At 46.9% G+C, this 18,506-nt stretch overlaps 1 protein-coding gene across 1 annotated transcript in view; it reads left to right on the top strand.

The window, feature by feature from the left end:
- The window catches only part of FAT2 (FAT atypical cadherin 2), a 59,448-nt gene that overhangs the window by 24,766 nt on the left and 16,176 nt on the right, over positions 1 to 18,506 (top strand). The window contains exons 6-15 of the mRNA XM_037397910.1: positions 454 to 664; positions 3,103 to 3,242; positions 5,027 to 5,302; positions 5,760 to 5,970; positions 6,947 to 10,999; positions 13,246 to 13,442; positions 14,073 to 14,226; positions 14,991 to 15,224; positions 16,029 to 16,418; positions 17,747 to 17,961. Coding sequence (XP_037253807.1) covers positions 454 to 664; positions 3,103 to 3,242; positions 5,027 to 5,302; positions 5,760 to 5,970; positions 6,947 to 10,999; positions 13,246 to 13,442; positions 14,073 to 14,226; positions 14,991 to 15,224; positions 16,029 to 16,418; positions 17,747 to 17,961 — 6,081 coding nt within the window. The remainder of the gene's footprint in view (positions 1 to 453; positions 665 to 3,102; positions 3,243 to 5,026; positions 5,303 to 5,759; positions 5,971 to 6,946; positions 11,000 to 13,245; positions 13,443 to 14,072; positions 14,227 to 14,990; positions 15,225 to 16,028; positions 16,419 to 17,746; positions 17,962 to 18,506) is intronic.

Here is an 18,506-nt window from a genome sequence, read left to right as displayed (position 1 = left end):
TATTAAAAATGCAGGATAAATCTAAAATTAACTGTCCGAGCCACTCTCAGAGATGAATACAGTGACGCATGATCCCATATGGATGTGGACCCGAACCTGAATGGTCTTTGGGTTTCAGCGGTGCCTCTAAGTGGCAGCCTGGTCAGGCCTTGGGGCTCGGCTATAGATTTAAAGCTCTTCCACATTCTGTGGGTCCTTGCAACAAGGCTTGCAGTCCAGGTCTCTGGTTGTGGATCGAGCTTGGCAGATTTGCTTGATGGTCAAGAGGAATCTGGGTTGCGTGGCTCTATCTTGGAAGCAGCCAGAGCACTGGCCACTGGGTCAAGAGTTGTTTTGTGGGATTTGAGGCACACTCAGACCTGAAACTCCTGGTGGGTGGGAGAAGCAGCTTCCGATGGGGCTCCCACAGGCTAAAACAGCCTTTTCCCTGACTGCATGTGCATTTCCCTGCAGGTGAAGGCAACAGACGGCGGCAGCCCACCACTTTCCTCCCATGTGAGGCTTCACATCAGCTGGGTCTCCCGGCCCGGCCCTTCCTCAGAGCCACTAGCTTTCGACGAACCCCATTTTAACTTTGCCGTGATGGAAACCGATCCTGTGAACCATATGGTGGGAGTGATCAGCATTGAAATGGGCCCCAGCCAAGTGTGGTTTAATATCACAGGTGAGACACAGAAATTAAAGCAGGGCAGTGGTGTCAGGGAGCATTTGCCCCAGCTCCCTTGGCTTTCAGCACTTGCGTGCCTGAGGTGATGAATTTGTTTGCTTTAGGTGTAGGTGCTTTCTCACAGACACCAAAAGGCTTAAACAACCATAGACAAAGCTGCTCATCCAAGGACTCTGGTGCCAAGTGCAATTATCTAACACACTTTTTAAGTGACATTCTGGGACTTGTCAGTGTTCTCTGATGTAGTGTGAAAGGCAGGGCATGCCAGTCTCAGCTCCTCCTGGGAATCGAGTGACACCATTGGTTGTGGTAAAACAGCCTGCAAGGATCCAGGTGTCTGGCTGGTCTTGCAGACACCCACACCTCTCCTTCCCTGTTGAGCCCATAGTCTCTGCAGGGAGACAAGAGGGAAAGATTCCTCAAAAAGCTGGTCTGACCTAACTGGTGGGGCTCTCCCACCTCAAGCATCCCAGGGATGACTTAGATATGTCATGAAGAATCTCTAGGGCCTCCTCTAAGACACATGGTGCTAGGGCAGAGGGGACATGGGCTGTCACCCCAGGAGACTCATCAGACAGCAGGTGTGCAGAACTGGTCCTACAAACAAGGGCCAATTGTGCTCATGTAATTTGGTGTTTTGAAGTGGTGCCCCTATCTGCCTTGCACGGCTTTTCCCTGACACTGCCTGCAGGGCTTGCCCTCGTCAGACAAAGCCTTAATTGGGTGAGTTATTAGTTCTTCCCCTTACTATGTTAGGGCAGGGATAATGGTGTATAAATACAATTAAGCAACAACAGATACAGTGCTATCAGGAGCAGACAGTATCAGTGCAAGGCTTATCTGGCATTACTAGTGTCTGCTTGGGTTTGCAGAGTTAACGGTATATTCCTCTGAATTTTATCCCATTGTTTCCCTGCTGAGTGCTTCTGTGCATGCTCAACCTCATCTTTGCCAGTTCCTAGTGCACCAAGTGCTACTCAAGGCTCTCTTGGTTTCTATACCGGTGGAAGAGGACAGGATTTCATTTTCCCTGCTAGGGAAGCAAAGCATCATGATAGCTGGCAACCAAGCAACGCAGAGATCCAGGAGCCTTCAGCACCTCATTCAAACACTCGCCTTTTCCAGTTCACAAAGGCTCTGTCACTGCAGTTGATGATGTCTGCAAAAACCCTGATAAAGCAGCATCTTTCTTAAGCTCTTTCCTTCCCTGGGCTTCCTCTTTCCCTTTGGCACTGTGCAAAGAGAGCTCTTTTCTCAGAGAAAGGCATCCATGGGTTCTCTTTTCCTCTGTCTCTGCTTCTTTCTGTCTCCTTCCCAGCAAGAAAGTGGTGGTCCGGATGGCTGGCAACCCATTTCTCCCACCGGGGAAAATGTGTAATTTAACAATCAGCCAAGATTTTCCCAACTGGTAAGAGAATAAAGCAGAATCCAGAGCATCCAGTAGCCAGGAAGGGACAAGCTGAGACCTGGGATATATTGAAGAAAAGTGCTTCTACCTCTCCTTGTCTCAGAACAGCATAGCGGTGTTTCATGTGCAATAGAGAACTAACAGGCCATCAGCAAGTGAGGCATGAGAAAGGAGCTGCCACGCCAGGGCTGCACAGCAGTAGCATGAGGGACAGCCTTCTGCTGCTGAGCTGCTCTGGCCTGCGGTTCCCCGCACCATGCAGCCATCTGGGTTGGAGACAACAGGCTCTGCTCACCCTGGAAGCACCGTCTGCCTCCCCAACTGTTCAAGTATGGGCTTCTTCAGGTAGCTCACAGGCTTCCAGCCGTGGCAATGAAGACCATCAGTGATATGCCCACAGTGTGACCTTGAATTGGAAGCCAGCAACAGTGTTGCTCAGCCCTGCAGGTCCCTGATCCATGCTAAGCCTGTGATGCTGCATAGCTGGAGACCTTGTGCAAATAAATCAATGCTCAAATGTGCCTGTGGCAAATCTAGCCAAGACATCATATGCATATGTGCATCCTTTCCGCTTCTCTCCTCCTCCTCTTCTCTAATTCCCCTCACCTTCCCTTTCGTACACCTTTGTCACCATCTGTGACTACCTCTTTGTCCAGCTTCTTCATGTCCTCCCTGCCTCCTGTGTCCATCTATCACATTTTGTATTGAGTTTCCCGATTTGGAAGAAACCTCACCTATGGCACTGTCCACCGTCTAGCTGCGGCCAAAGAGGTACAGCTAGACCGAATGTCTACACATCCCCATCCAAGCTATATTGCCTGGCATGCCACATATCTGCAGCCGGGCATGAGCTCCTTGTGTGGTTCGTATATGGTGTCTGGAGGGAACATCCTCTTCCTTTGGATCTCCAGGCAGCTCCTAGAATCCCTTCCCCTGCAGAGGCTGCCAAGCACCTGCAGCTTGCTTCAGATAGAAATCTAACTTTAACTGCACCCCACTTCCTTCTCTCGTCTCTCCCCTATCCCAGGTGGCGATGATGACATGGATTTTGACATTGAGAAGAGTACAGGCAGCATGGTCATTGCAAGACCCCTCGATGCAAGGAAGAAGTCAAGCTACAACCTGACAGTAGAAGTCACTGATGGGTCCACTACCATCAAAACCCAGGTAATGGTTTATTTTCTTTAGCAGAGACCCCATCTAGAGTGAGTATACAATAAGGGAATCTTTCCTGTGACCCTGCTGAGCTCTGGATCAGGCGCCAGGCACAAGAATCTCTTTACACTGTGATCTTACATTACACAGTGACCCAGGTCTTTCCTAAGTACCAAGCTAAGATTTTTTTATGTGGTTGGAAACCAAAATGATCTAGGAAAGCCTGGGCCTCTCCTGTTGATCACAGCCAGCTCACAAGGACACGGCTATACCACCAGCCAAGCTGGGGTGGCAGTTCATACTCTCAAGACCTCAATTTGCTGTCAGCTGCTCAGGCTGAACTACAACATGGCTGGGACAACCTGCTAAGATATGAGGGAAATGCATATGTGGTTAGATCAGGTGTGGGACCACAGTACCGTATCAAGGGGTGTTCCTGGCACTTGCTAACCTGTACAAAGCCAGCGCAGATGCATCTGCAGGAGGTGAGGTCAGCCCTCCCCTGGGCTGCTCCAAGTCTGCAGAGCACTGAGAACATATCAGCACTGATGTCCAGGGGGCGAGTGGGGCAACTACAGAGAATGCTGTGTCCTCTGAGCTGCCACATGAAAAGCAAGTGTTGGCAAAAGGAGACGCTTTGCTCTCAGGTATTTCCCTGAGCCCCGGTTAAAATGGCTGCGGAGATTTGCCTATCTTTACCTACCCTCAGGAAGGGTATTCAGGGCTTGAGCTTTCACCAACCATTTTCTCCACGCATAAACAGCAGCCAAAAAACCCAGCCCTCACTGCACAGGAAGACCTAGAACATGAGTCACCCCTCAGTGACATTTATCGTGGGAAACTCACTGCAGAGGTTTGTGGGGATGATGAGTGAGGAACACTACCATTCCTGTGAAACGCAATGCTAATGGACAGCTATCTATCTCAACTATCTTCAGGTATTGTTCCAAATAAACAAACAAAGCCCCACCTTGCCTGCTGTGCATTCCCTGCCACCTTGCATCTCATCCCTACGTTTATTTTGGCACTCAAGGCACTAGCAGATGTCAAAAAACCTGCTTGTGCAAAGCACCCATGGCATGTTCAGGTTTGCTAAAGGAAGCTAATTATTACACTTGGTTGGGACTTCCTAAGATGCCATGAACACATCAGTAGGGGGGTCAGGACAGCCAGGGTAGGAGACCAAACACAAGAAACTAGGCGACTTTGCAGGCAGGATTCAGGCAGGCCATTCACAGGGGTTTGTTGTTAAATGCAGAGGGGAAGATATGGCTAAGAAGCGTGGACCGAAAACTTTGCTTTTGCATACCTTCCCTGCCCCCATGTTGCTCTTGAGACAGGCCAGCCCCTCCCTTCCTTTGCCAAAGGTCCCCCCCTCTGTCAGCTTTGTGGTGTGTAATTAATGAAGACTAGTGTGGAGGCACCAGCCAGCAAAGCTGGCACCGTGGATGAGCAACTGATACTTTTTGTGGCAGGCTGTGACGGTTTCCCCATGTGCCAAGTGCAGGCACGCTCAGTCTGAATGGCTTGCCAGATTGGAGAGATTTAAAAAAAAATGAGAGGAAGCAAGCTGAAAATCACTAAGGGAAGGCACAGCAGGAGTTCCTGGGGAGAAGGCCAAAAGGGTTCCCAGTCACCATGAATGGCAAAGCCCTGGGAGTTGGAAAGCTGTGGCGGTTACAAGGCTCAGAGCACAGCTACACCCAAGAGGGGTTGGTAGCTGCAACTTTACATGGCTGAATAAGTCAAGTTGCTCCCACGTCTCTGCAGCCCTCACTGTGCTGTCTCCCCCACAGGCATTTATCCATGTGATTGACATCAACCAGCACCGTCCCCAGTTCCTGGAGAGCCATTACGAGGTGAGGATTCCTGAAGATACCCCCTCGGGGAGGGAAATCCTTCAAGTCAGTGCAACAGACAAGGACAAAGGCAAGGGGCTCATCTACACCATCCATGGCAGCGTGGACCCCAAAAGCACAAGACTTTTCCAGCTGGATCCAAGCAGTGGGGTCCTCACAACAGCAGAAGGCTTCAGTTCCCAGCCCATGCCTCAGCACACCCTAACAGTGATGGTGAGTCCTAGCCAAACCCTGCTGAGTCCATCGGCTTGGCCAGCATATATGGGTCGCTGGAGAAATTAAAACTGGTTCTAGTCTTTGAGGGAGGATTTGTCTAGAACAACAGGGAAGAGGAAAGTAGGATGTTAACCTTTACTGTATAGCCATCCTGGAGAAATCTAGGTAAAACCCTGCTTTCCTCTCAACTATGGGCTGCACCCATCACCTGCTGATTTCATTGGAGAGCCACTGTATTCTTACACAAGAAAGCACAGTGAATAATTGTTAATATTTGAAATTCAAGGCTGAGCTTTGGTGCTGAAACTTGCAGGCTCATTCCCACCCAAGGGGTTGGTACCACTGAAAACCCCCACCCTCTGTAAGAGTCCTGACGAGCTACTTGGAAGCCTGCTGCAGGCAAGGCTGCCTGCTCCCTGAGTGTGACCGTACCTGCTCTTCCTCGGTCATTCAGGTGCGAGACCAGGAGGTCCCCATCAAGAGGAACTTCGTTCGAGTCATCATCCATGTGGAGAACTGCAACCTGCACCCTCCACAGTTCAGCAGCATCCATTACGAAGCAGAAGTGCTGGACTCAGCAGTGCTGGGCACAGAAGTTATACAAGTCAGAGCCTTTGATCAGGACCAAGGAGCCAACGCTGAAATCCACTACTCCCTTCAGGCAGGTGAGAGCTGTGCAACAAGATAGTTTAGGGTATGAACGTGCCTGCATTTCTATGCTCTAGCCGGTGACCAAACAGTTGACCAGCTTTCTCTAGCTGTTGCAAAGAACAGTAAATGGCTGCACAGTTCTAAAATCCAGAGAAAATCTAGAGTGAGCAGGTAATTTCCATATTACAGAACATTAGCATCCTTCCTTAAGAAGACAGTTCAGTGTTGAGTCACTGGTCTAAGAAAAAATGTGACTGGATGAGTTAGAACAACTTAAAATTTGCTCTTCTCATCCATGGGAACTGAGGGAGGGCTCCCTGTTCAGCTGCTGTCAGACAAAAGTACTCTGATTCCTACAACAGCCACCATCACTTCCACCACTTCTACCAAGAAATACATCCTTGAGGAAGAGCGAGAACCCTTTCAGCACTGGTTGATGGTGGGTTTGGGTCATGCAAGCTCAGTGGGCAAGTATTTTGTCATTCACTTTAAAGGTTAAAACAAATATTTATGGCTGTGCCACTCTGCCTATTTAGCAGCTAAATTCTTTGCAGGAGACAAGCCATCCTTTGCTCCATCTTTCTCACTGCAATTTAGATCAAGGACTAAGGAATTTAATTGCTCCTGAAGTATTGGTAATTATAAGCATGACAGGGCTTGAAGGAACTAGTACGGCCTATGCAACCTTGTTCTGCACATGAGGCAAAAGCTTCAAGCACGTGCTCTGCCACCACTAAATATGCTCAGATTAGAAGGATGTTTATCTCTAATTTACATTTTGATTGATTTAAAAATTAGTTCATAGATCTCAATGAGTTCATTGTTCTTAGAATTAAAATTATTTAGAAATTAATGGAGAGCGTTGCCTCCCAGTGAAAGAAACAGATGTTAATTAGGCCTGAAATCAGGACCATCTATGGAAAAGAGGTTCAGAAAACCAAAACCAACAGGGTGTCTGTATTCTTCACTTTGTAATTTCTCTTCTTGCAGGTAACGGGGAAGGTTTCTTTAGCATCGACTCTTATTCTGGAATTATTACAGTTGCCCAGAGACTGGACCCATCCAGGCAGGAGCGATTTACTCTCATTGTAAAGGCAGAAGATCAGGGGTTCCCCCAGCTTAAAGATTCTTCTACAGTACATGTCCGCATTAGACCCTCTGAGCGCACGCCTCCAAAGTTTCCAGAGGCCGAATACATCACAGAGATCAGTGAAACCACTGCTGTTGGCTCTCCTCTGATCCAGGTTTCAGCCACAAGCTTGTCACCAGTCAGCTATGAAATAAAAGATGGAAATGGAGATGGAGTGTTCTCCATGAACTACCAGTCAGGCCTTATTTCCACTCAGAAGACCTTAGATTTTGAGCAGGTATCTTTTTACCAGTTGAAAGTCCGTGGCACCAACATGGCTGGAGCATTTATGGACACAGTGGTACTTATCTATGTCATAGATGAGAATGACAATGTGCCGATCTTCGTTAAGCCTTCCTTCGTTGGCTGGATCATGGAGAACGCTCCATCACAAAGCATGGTTCTGGATGAAAGCAATTCTCCCCTTGTGACCCATGCAACAGATGCTGATCAAGACTCCAATGCTCTGCTGGTCTATGAGATTTTGGAACCGGAGGCACTGAAATATTTCACAGTAGATCCCAGCACAGGGACGCTGACCAGTCGTGCTGATATAGACTATGAGCTTACCCCAGTTTTCCACTTCAGTGTACACGCACATGACAGTGGAAGTCCCAGCTTATTTGCGTCTAAGCCGGCCAGAGTCACAATCCATGTTAAAGATGTGAATGATTCACCTCCAGTCTTTTTCAAGGACACTTACGAGCTTTCTGTCTTGCTACCTGCCCACTCAGGGATGGAGCTTTTGTCAGTGCAGGCAAAAGATGCAGATTCAGAGGTGACATACAGCATCGTGGAAGGGAACCTTGATAATGCTTTCTACATTCATCCGCTTACAGGTCTCATCTCCATTCTTAACACCACTGGCCTGGGAAGCTATCGTGAACTCACGGTCCGAGCTGGTGATGGCTTGTATAAAAGTACTGCTCTGGTTAAGCTAAATTTAACTCAAGCACAAGGTACTGGCTTAAAATTTGATCAAGACATATATACAGTAACTGTGATGGAGAACTCTACAGATGAGAAGACTCTCACTGTCCTTGGGGTCAAGGGGTATCAGCTAAATGAACCACTTTTCTATTCACTTTTGAATGGAAAGGAAAGATTCAAAATGATCCAGGCATCTGGAGTACTCCAGACCAAGGGTGTGAAATTCGACCGCGAAACACAAGACATGCACGAGGTAGCTGTGGAAGTGAAGGACAATAGGAAACCACCGAGAGTGTCCCAAGCCACAGTGAAGGTTTACATAGAGGATGTCAATGACAATCCACCGCAGTTTGAGAATGTGCCATATTACACCTCGGTGCAGGATGGCACAGAGCCAGGTGACGTCCTTTTTCAGGTGTCAGCAACAGACAAAGACGTAGGGGATAATGGAGCCATTACCTACTCATTTGCAGAGGACTATAAATACTTTTGGATTGACCCCTACCTGGGAGACATCTCCCTTAAGAAGCCTCTTGATTACCAAGCATTAAATAAATACAACCTCCGAGTCATTGCTAAGGACAAAGGTGAGCCTCCCCTCCGTGCCGAAGAGGAGGTTGTGATCAGTGTGAGGAACAAATCCAACCCTCTGTTCCAAAGTTTGTACTACCGAGTGAAGGTGCCAGAAAACATCCCCCTCTACACATCTATCCTCCACATACAGGCTCGCAGCCCTGAAGGCTTGCGCCTCATCTACAACATCGTGGAAGAAGATTCCCTGAAACTCTTCAGCACTGACTTCAAAACCGGTGTCCTTACTGTCACAGGCCAGCTGGACTATGAGCTAGAGACAGAACACACCTTCACTGTTCGAGCCACAGACACAGCGCTAGGATCCTTTTCAGAAGCCAGAGTAGAGGTGGAGGTAGAGGACATTAATGACAACCCCCCCATATTTTCCCAGATCATCTACACAGCATCTGTCTCGGAGAGTTTGCCAGCACAGACCCCTGTTGTCCAGATCTTTGCCTCTGATAAGGACTCAGGCAGAAACAAAGTGGTCTCCTATCAGATCTTGGATGATGGTTCAGATGCTACCAAGTTCTTTAATATTGATGCCAGCACAGGGCAAATAACAACTGCTCAAGCACTTGATTATGAAAAAAATCAGCAGTTTCGCATGAAAGTAAGAGCTGCAGATCATGGGATGCCTCCACTTAGCAGTGATGCCCTGGTAATTGTAGATGTGACAGACATCAATGACAACCCCCCCGAGTTCAGCCAGCTTCAGTATGAAGCCAAGGTGAGTGAAATGGCTACATGTGGGCATATCGTGATAAAAGTCCAAGCCCTGGACCCCGATAGCGGAGACACCACCCGACTGGAATACGTGATACTCTCAGGCAATGACAACAGGCATTTCACTATCAACAGCACTTCTGGAATAATATCCATGTTCAACCGCTGCAAAAAGGACTTGGAGTCATCTTACAGTCTCAGAGTTTCTGCTTCAGATGGAGTTTTCAAGAGCACCGTGCCCGTGTATATCAATACCACAAATGCCAACAAATACAGCCCCTCTTTTCGGCAGAATGTGTATGAGGCAGAGCTGGCAGAAAATGCTGAGATAGGTACCAAAGTGATTGAACTGCTGGCTATTGACCCAGACGGTGGCCCATACGGCACCATAGACTATACCATCATAAATAAACTTGCCCATGAGAAGTTCTCCATAGACAATAAAGGCTGTATTGCCACGCTGCAAAAACTGGACAGGGAAAATTCAACAGAGAGAGTGATTGCCATTAAAGTCATGGCCAAGGACGGGGGTGGGAAGGTGGCATTCTGCACTGTCAAAATAATCCTTACAGATGAGAATGACAACCCACCTCAGTTTAAAGCTTCTGAATACACGCTGTCTATCCAGTCCAATGTAAGCAAAGGCTCCCCTGTCATCCAGGTACTGGCTTATGATGCTGATGAAGGTGCAAATGCAGATGTCATTTACTCCGTTGACTCTGTGGAAGATGTGGCAGAAGATCTTGTGGAGATCAATGCTGCCACTGGGGTTGTTAAGGTCAAAGAGAGCCTCGTTGGTTTGGAAAACAGAGCCTTTAACTTCAAGGTGAAAGCTGAAGATGGCAGACCCCCTCACTGGACTTCCCTTCTCCCAGTGAATCTTCAGATTGTCCCCAGGGAGGTGACGTTGCCAAGGTTTTCTGAGCCCCTTTATACATTCTCTGCATCTGAGGACCTTCCAGAGGGATCAGAAATAGGCTCAGTCAAAGCTTTTGCAGAGGATCCCATCATATACAGCCTGGTGAAGGGAACCACTACAGAAAGTAATAAAGATGAGGTGTTCACGCTGGATGAACAAACAGGGGCTTTGAAAATCAAAAAGGCCATGGATCATGAGACCACCAAGTGGTACCAGATTGATGTTATGGCTCACTGCACACATCAGGAGACTGACCTGGTCTCTCTGGTCTCTGTGAACATCCAAGTGCAGGACGTCAATGACAACAGACCCGTTTTTGAGGCAGATCCCTACAAAGCATTTGTCATGGAGAACATGCCATCAGGAACCACAGTCATTCAAGTGACAGCTAATGACCAGGACATGGGAAGTGATGGACAGGTGACCTACAGTCTGGAAGCAGAATCTGGCAACCTCCGAGGACTCTTCACCATTGATGGTGAGAGTGGGTGGATCACCACACTAAAAGAGTTGGACTGCGAAGATCAGGAGATCTACCGGTTTTATGTGGTGGCCACTGACCATGGCAGGAAAGTCCAGCTCTCTTCCCAAACCCTGGTGGAGGTCACTGTCTCTGATGAAAATGATAATGCTCCACAGTTCACCTCAGATTTCTATAAAGGATCGGTAATTGAGAACGCAGAGCCAGGGCAGGTTGTTGTCACACTGAGTACCATCGATGCAGACATCTCTGAGCAGAACCGGCGGGTCACATGCTACATAACTGGTGAGTTTTTCCTGACTTTAAATCTTCAGTGAGCAAAAATAGACTATCATCTCAAAGTGAGGATTTGATACGTTGTCTTACAGAATATTAATACCGAAATAGCATTATACAGACAGTCCCATAAGACGCAGGTGATGAAGCCCGAGCTCTGTCATGAGCTGGATTCATCAGTTAAATGAGTCTGGGGTATCCAAAACTCTTTAGTAACTAACTGCAGTGGGTGGAATTATCATTATAATAGCTATCTCACCACCAAATTGTCCTATTTATTTGGAAATAAATAAATAAAATATGTAAGTAATTACACAGTACTGTAGATATATTTATTTACACTTTCTTAACAGAGGAATAATCAAGATTGTAATTTTAATACTTACGAGAAGGATAGAAGTGGTGGCACAGCAGGAAGGAAGGTTTTTCACACATAGATACTGTGATCTGTATTTGTAAGTTCTTTGACCCAGCTTTTTCTCCTGCAAACCATGCAGTCAGTTTACACCTATGTGTAGCCTGCCTGTATTTTTAATAACTATATTTGTGCACATAGGATGTGCATAACTTCCTGATATTAAATGTGTCTCCTATGATGCCACTGTGACCCTGACTTAACAAACAAGTAGACCTCACAAGGCTGCAGTTAACCACCCTGAAGAACTGGTGGATATTTGAGACTTTCATGTCAATCTTAACGAGACTCCTGGCTAACAAGAAATACTAAAGATGACTCTCGCACCCCTGGAACGTCAGCTGTGCCAACTGAAATTAACCACTGCTGTAGAAGAGCAAAAAAGTTATACTGGAATGCTTGTTGTGCATCGGCACAAGTAGAAGCTTGATTTTACGGTACTTTTTGACCCCAAAGGGTCTCCCTCAGACCTGGAACAGATACTTCAAATTAAAATGTTTGTGCAAACTCAAACGAGGACCCTTCAGGGTCAAAACATTTAGCCAGATCATGCTGCAGCCTGTTATCTATTATTGTAACCATCCAAAACAGGGGAGGAATGTTGGTACTTTCAATTGGTTTATGGCATACCTAGGTATTTGCAAACCTTTGGGAGCAAAGATTCAATCCATTTATGTATTTGCACTTCTGCCATCTTAAAGGTAGTAGTAACTTCCAACTGCTTTAAACCTGAGAGAATGCTTGCTATATTACTGGTGAATACATGTATACATTTCTGCTATGTACTTAGAAGCATAAGTCAAACTCTAGCCATAAACACAGAAATACAACTGCAGCAGAGTGCTGCAGCAAAAGAAAGGAGGAGGTGAACACAGAGCCTAGCTTCCCGTTGTTCACATGCACATTGACCTTAAACACAGAGAAACTAAATCTGAACATGGGCTGGAGTCTCCCAGCATCAGAAGAAGGGCTAGCAGAGGTCTTGCTGCACCTCCAGATTCACCACCTCATCACCGCAGTGCAAATAAAAGCAGAAAGAGAGTGGATGTAATTTACCCCACTGTGCAAGGCCCTTCAGAGCCTAACACAAACAAGCCCTGGAGCCAGCTCTCTTCATTGTCTCCCTTACCTAATGTGCTCCCTCCTTCTGCCCAGCTGCATGGGTTCAGCAGAGGACACCAGCTCCTTGCCAGAAAAGGATTCTCCAGGGTCAGCATCCACCCCATTCAAAAGCTACTCTGTGTAATATCAGTAGGAGCGGCATGAATCTGGTGGGCTGGAGAGCCTGCCTAGTCTGGATTTACCTGTCTGTCATTGTTTGGCTCTTACAAAATCAAAAAGTAGCCCCAGAAAGTGTAGCTTTATATTAAATACATCTGTAGGTTAAAAGGGAGTACAACTACACAGGTACTGTAACAATAAGATCCAAGCAATGTCTGCAGGGTATTTGCCACTCTCAGATCCCTTTAGGAACATGCACCGAGAAAGACTGACACACTTTAGGAAAGTGAGACGATGTGGTTTTGAGGCAATGAATATGCACACCTGCAGAACATTACCGAGACACTTCTGCAATCAGGAGTAGTTTCCTCCTTCCAGTGTAATATGCAAACAGCTAGTAAGAGAAACGAGCAGGGTATTTCTCAGCTATGCAGTGAAGCAGACCAAATGCTCCTCACCTGCCAGATATGACACTAACGCCCTCTCTGTGGCACCACTGCAAGTCCTTCAGGTGTCTCAAGGGCCCGGCAGTGGGCACACCTATATCCCCTTTCCTTAACTCATCTGATTTTCAGCACTCGGTAAATGTCTTTTTTCCGTGCCTCCTGCCCCCTTCTAGAAGGAGATGTACTGGGACAGTTCACCGTTAACCAGATTGAGGGCGAATGGACAATTTCTTCCAAGAAGCCTTTGGACAGAGAAGATACAGAAAAATATCTCCTCAAGGTTATGGCCTCTGATGGAAAATTTCAGGCTACCACCGAAGTGGAAATTTTTGTTCTGGATATCAATGACAACAGCCCTGAGTGTGGCCAGGTAAGACCTCTGTCCTGGGGCATCAGGGGCACAAGACGAGCACCTGGGAAGGAGAGAACACAATAGCAAGGAAGAATGAACAGAAAGAGCATGTTAAGAGGGTTTGGCTTGTCATAATTCTTCTCACACGATCTTTTTGCTTTGATTATGCTTAGCAATTTTAATTAAGCTGCATGTCAAGCAAGAACATTAAATCTAGCCTCCAAGCATGTTTGCCAGCAGTAAGTGAGCGCCTAAACATTATGAAGGATAATTTCTGGAGATAAACAATGCCAGGAAGCCTCCTGGGTAGGGGCATGTAAATTACTGAGTTTTATATCCTGCTAAGCTGAGAGATTCCCATCAGGAGGTTTGTTACCGTAGAGAGCTGATTGCTGGTATGGATGTTACCCATGGTGAGAAAGAACAGAGGTGGTTGCTTCCCAAAGGAGATTCAAAGGCTTGTGTGAAATGAGCTCACTGGTCCCAGTCCACACCCCTGCAGCGGCAACGTGAGGCACGTTGTGTTCCCCCATAAACCACGTGGTTTATCCTTCTCTATGAAGCTTCTGCTAGTCCATTCCTCCCCATGTGGGATGAAGGTATTTTGGACATGGCTCAGATGCCAATGACACCTTCTGTCCTTGCCAGATATTCTACACTGGGAGAGTCTCTGAAGATGCTCTGCCGGGTCTTTTCATTTTGAAAATATCAGCGACCGACCCTGATGTCGGCAGCAATGCCCAGATAACGTACAGCCTCCACGGCCCTGGCGCAGAGGAATTCCGGCTGGGCCCACACACAGGTGAGAGCAGGGCGATGGGATGCTTTTATCCTTTTCCTCACCCACTCCCAAGAAATGCCAGCTGCCAGCATGGCTCAATACTTGCCTCCTCTTGAGCAAACAAAAGGTCTGTTCATTCCAGCTCTCCCAAGCTAGGAGGAATGGCAGACAGACAGGTTTATTCCAACACAGTATAGAGGAGAGTGAGCTCTGCAGCTGCCTGCTGGATTTCTTTACAAATAGTCCATTAGCAACAGTAAAATGCAGGGCAGGTGCTGTTGCTAACAGCCAGGTCTCAAGGAGGAGAGATCAGCAAGTGTTTGGCTTGAGACAAAGACCCAAGTCCTAAACTCTAAAAAGCACCTTACCAGGTCTTGGGCAGTGTCTTTGCCCGAACAGACACAATGATCATCCTAGAGAACAACTGGGGTTCACTACATTACAAAAAAACTTAATGCAGCAGGGGTCATAAAGGTGTTTATGAGTACAATTCATTTATGAGGACTTTTATCCCATGACGGCATCCCTTGCATGAAGTTCAGCCCGCCTTGAAGGACTCCCCATGCCAAGCCCTGCCAGGGCACTGGCTGGCAGTGATCCGAGAATAGCCCCGAGCGATGTGGTGTGGACACATCACTGCTATTAGCTGGATTACAGACAGCGTTCAAACCCGGGCTGTCTCCCACGGTTCAGCCAGGAAGGCAGCGTGCTTGAACCTCCCTGAGCTCTCCTAGGCTGTGGCAGCAGTTGCAGGAGACAAGACCACCTCCTGTTCTTTCCAACAGGGGAACTGACCACATCTGCACCTCTCGACCGTGAGCAGAAACCTACGTACCATCTTGTTGCCAAAGCAACTGATGGTGGAGGCCGTTCCTGCCAAGCAGATGTAACACTGATCGTAGAGGACACAAACGACAATGCACCGAGGTTCTTCCCCACTCACTGTGCAGTGGCCGTTTTTGACAACACCACAACAAAAACACCCATCGCCGTGGTTGCTGCCAGGGACCTTGACGAAGGTGAGTCAGAATGGGATTTACTTTTTAGTATAGTTCATCTTTCATCCTGAAACCTTTGAAACCTAGGGAAGGGTTGTAGCAATGGGTATAGATGATTGAATCTTGGCGAAGATGTGCCAGGATCTCATCACTGAGTTGTTCTTAACTAGCAGGCTGGCATCAGCATTTTTGTGACCTGGTAGGAAATGCAATATTTGTAGAAACACGCAAAGACAGACTTTGAGGACATGCTCAGTAACTGTAACCGTGACGTGCGGTGCAAACTGTGACACACAGTTTGTCCGGGATCCAAACTGGACAGAAACTTTACCAAAAATGGAAATCAAGAATGAGCGTAATAAGGAAAAAAGGAGCTTTAGATCTGAATGAGGTAGATGATATGGAGGGAGAGGTCCTTCTGAATGCACAAAGATTCTCAGAAACATAGGTAAGACTCCTAAGAAAGAAACTTTCAACAAACCTCTCCAGCAGAGACTGAATTTACAATGACAGAGGCAAGAGCATATTTACCTGCTTTGCAAGCAGATATGAAGGGAAATTACATTTAAAAGCAGGGGAATTAAAACTGGGAAACACTAGTAAATACAGACAGGCTGTACTGATGGATGATGGTGAGGGTGGCCAGATGTCTGAACTTACAGACGGACAGGGGCAACACCTGATGTTCATACAGCCTCCATTTTCCCTAGGAATTTAAGGTCATTAAGTACACATAGTCCTCATGGATTAACAAACCAAACAAAAAAAAATCCAACCAGCAGTTCCTACCCATGAATTAATACAGCCTGTCCCTTACCCTTCCAGGTCTCAACGCTGAGGTGGTTTATTCTCTGCCTGATTCTGCCAACGGACACTTTTCAATTGAAGAAACCACAGGGGTGATTCGTCTGGAAAAGCCTCTGAAGGATTCCCAGCATTCAGCATTTGAGCTGACAGTCTGTGCTACAGACCGGGGCACCCCGGAGCCCCTCTCTGCTCTTGGCACTGTCACTGTCTCCGTTGTGGATCTAAATGAATATCTGCCTGTTTTCCTGGCCCCTGAATACGTGGCCATGGTAAAAGAAGATGTGGCTGTGGGTACAGAGGTCCTCAACTTGTCAGCCTTGACAAGGGACAATTCAGAAAACACAGAGATCAAGTATGAAATTGTGAATGGCAACGACCACGGGAAATTCCAGCTCAACTCAAACACAGGTAAGACGATCTCATGCCAAAGCAGGTCCTGGCTGACCAAACATCAAAGGATGTGCTTGTATGTGTCTTCTCTCGTTCTTCTCCGTTTGGCTTGCACTTCTGCTTCCCTTAGTCTTTAGCCAGCACAAGGGTAGGGAATACAGTCCTCTAGCCTAAATTTTACCAGCCAAGTCACTTGAGTAGTCCAAATCTTACTGAAATTAATGGAAAGATTCCTGCCGTATGTCTGGGACCTGAGACAGATCCATAGCAATGAGGAATACACGGAGAACAGGATGGGGAAATTTTTCCACTTCAAAACACAGGAGAAGGTAACTGCATTTTAAAAAGTCTCTCCATCCTGATCCCACAAGGAACCGGCAGACCAGGGTTAACAGGCAGCTTTATTAGGTAGCACTCAATGAATGTGGATAGTTACCAATCTGTTAACCATGAGCAGGTGCTGAGCCAGGTTTACTAGCCAAATAAAGCACTGCTGTGTTTGCACAGTGAACTGGTAAAAGCTGTTATCAGAAGGCCAATGTCAGCTTCCTAAAACAAGCCCTTGGCTGTGTCATCAATGGCCTTCTGCCCATGGCTGCAACATCCTCACCTACAGCACCTTCCACAGCTTCTCTGTCCCCAAGGCTCTTGCTAATTTTTCTACACCAATCTTGTTAATAGTTGGTACGTCTTAAAAGACATAAAACAGAGTCATTTCCAGGGGATAATTTTGTGACGGTTTTAGTGCTGAACCCAGGAAAGCATTGAAATACACAGGCACATTCTGTCCCCCATCGTTATGTTTTTCCACTTTCACTTTGTCTTCTTTGTTCCTCACTCATTTTTTGAGATGAACAGCCGCCTCCTCCTTTTTATGTTGCATCCCAAGACTCACTTACTAATCACAGCATCCTGCCATGCACCTTTTTCTCCTGTACATCTCTGCATCCACGTCTCACACCTTTTCATCTTGCCTATGACACAGTTCAGTGATGCTCTACTACTGCCTTGGTCACAGCTTTCAATAGCATTGTTGGATTCTCATCCTATTTTGTCCCAGATCTCCTGCAATCAAGAGTCCTGGAAACCTCCCTGAATAAAAGCTTATTTCACCTCTTCAAACATGAGGCAGGTTATGGCAGAAACAGTTCAGTCATAGGTTTCTTTATGTGATGCCATGACCTTCAGTGTCCTGATTTAACCAGAGAAGGTCAAAGTCAGGTGAACAGCACCTTTTCAGCTGGCAGTCTGGCAGTTGTCTCAGTATATCCCCAGTATTACAAAAAACCTCACATGCCATTCATTCAAAGTATCTTCTGCCCTTTTCTATCCATCTGCCAATGCAGGTGCCTTATACATAAATGGGAGCTTGGACTTTGAAGCGAGTCATGAGTATTACTTATCCATCGAGGGCACAAGGAAGGGCTCAGCTTCTCTCAGCGATGTGACCATGGTAGTGATCAACATAACTGACATCAACGACCATGCACCAGAGTTCATCCAAGACGCTTACTTTGCTGATATCCGGGAGGATGCTGCGGTTGGAGAAATCATCCTTACGGTATGATTATGAACCAGGCCAGCTGTCTTTACTTATTCTTTCACTTGTTCCATGCGTTATTTACTCTTCTTTTGCACTTCTTTTCCTTGGACGCAGCCACCTCAGTGGGTTTGTGACATTCAACATCTAAGATTTAAGAATGACTTTAAAAAAGGATGATTGCCAGAATTCCTGACATTCCATAGACAGGAAGAACACTTTGCCTTTTATAACATCTTTAAGTGAAAGCTTGAGATACCTAAGGGGGGCTCAGGAGCTTTGAGGACCTCCCAGGAGAGCTAAAATGCTTGCAGAAGGCCAATACCCTTGTGACCTGAGGAAGGTAGAGGCTTCTGTGGGCAGGATAACGGAGCCCAAGGCATGCCCATGTGGAGTTTCCTGCCCAGCCTGTTACCATCACAGGTTGGTAAAGTCAGGAAAGGGACAAGGAGAAAGCCATTGTTGTAGCTGTGTTGAGTTTTATCTTGGAAAAACTAATGAATGATGCTTATGTAAACCACCTTCCTTCCTCCTCCTCATTTGAGGCAAGCTCAGACCAATACCCT

The sequence above is a fragment of the Falco rusticolus genome, chromosome 8, assembly GCF_015220075.1.
Source record: "Falco rusticolus isolate bFalRus1 chromosome 8, bFalRus1.pri, whole genome shotgun sequence".
Taxonomy (NCBI): domain Eukaryota; kingdom Metazoa; phylum Chordata; class Aves; order Falconiformes; family Falconidae; genus Falco; species Falco rusticolus.
Note: the sequence above shows the minus strand (reverse complement) of the source record. Positions and strands in the feature narration are given on the sequence as shown.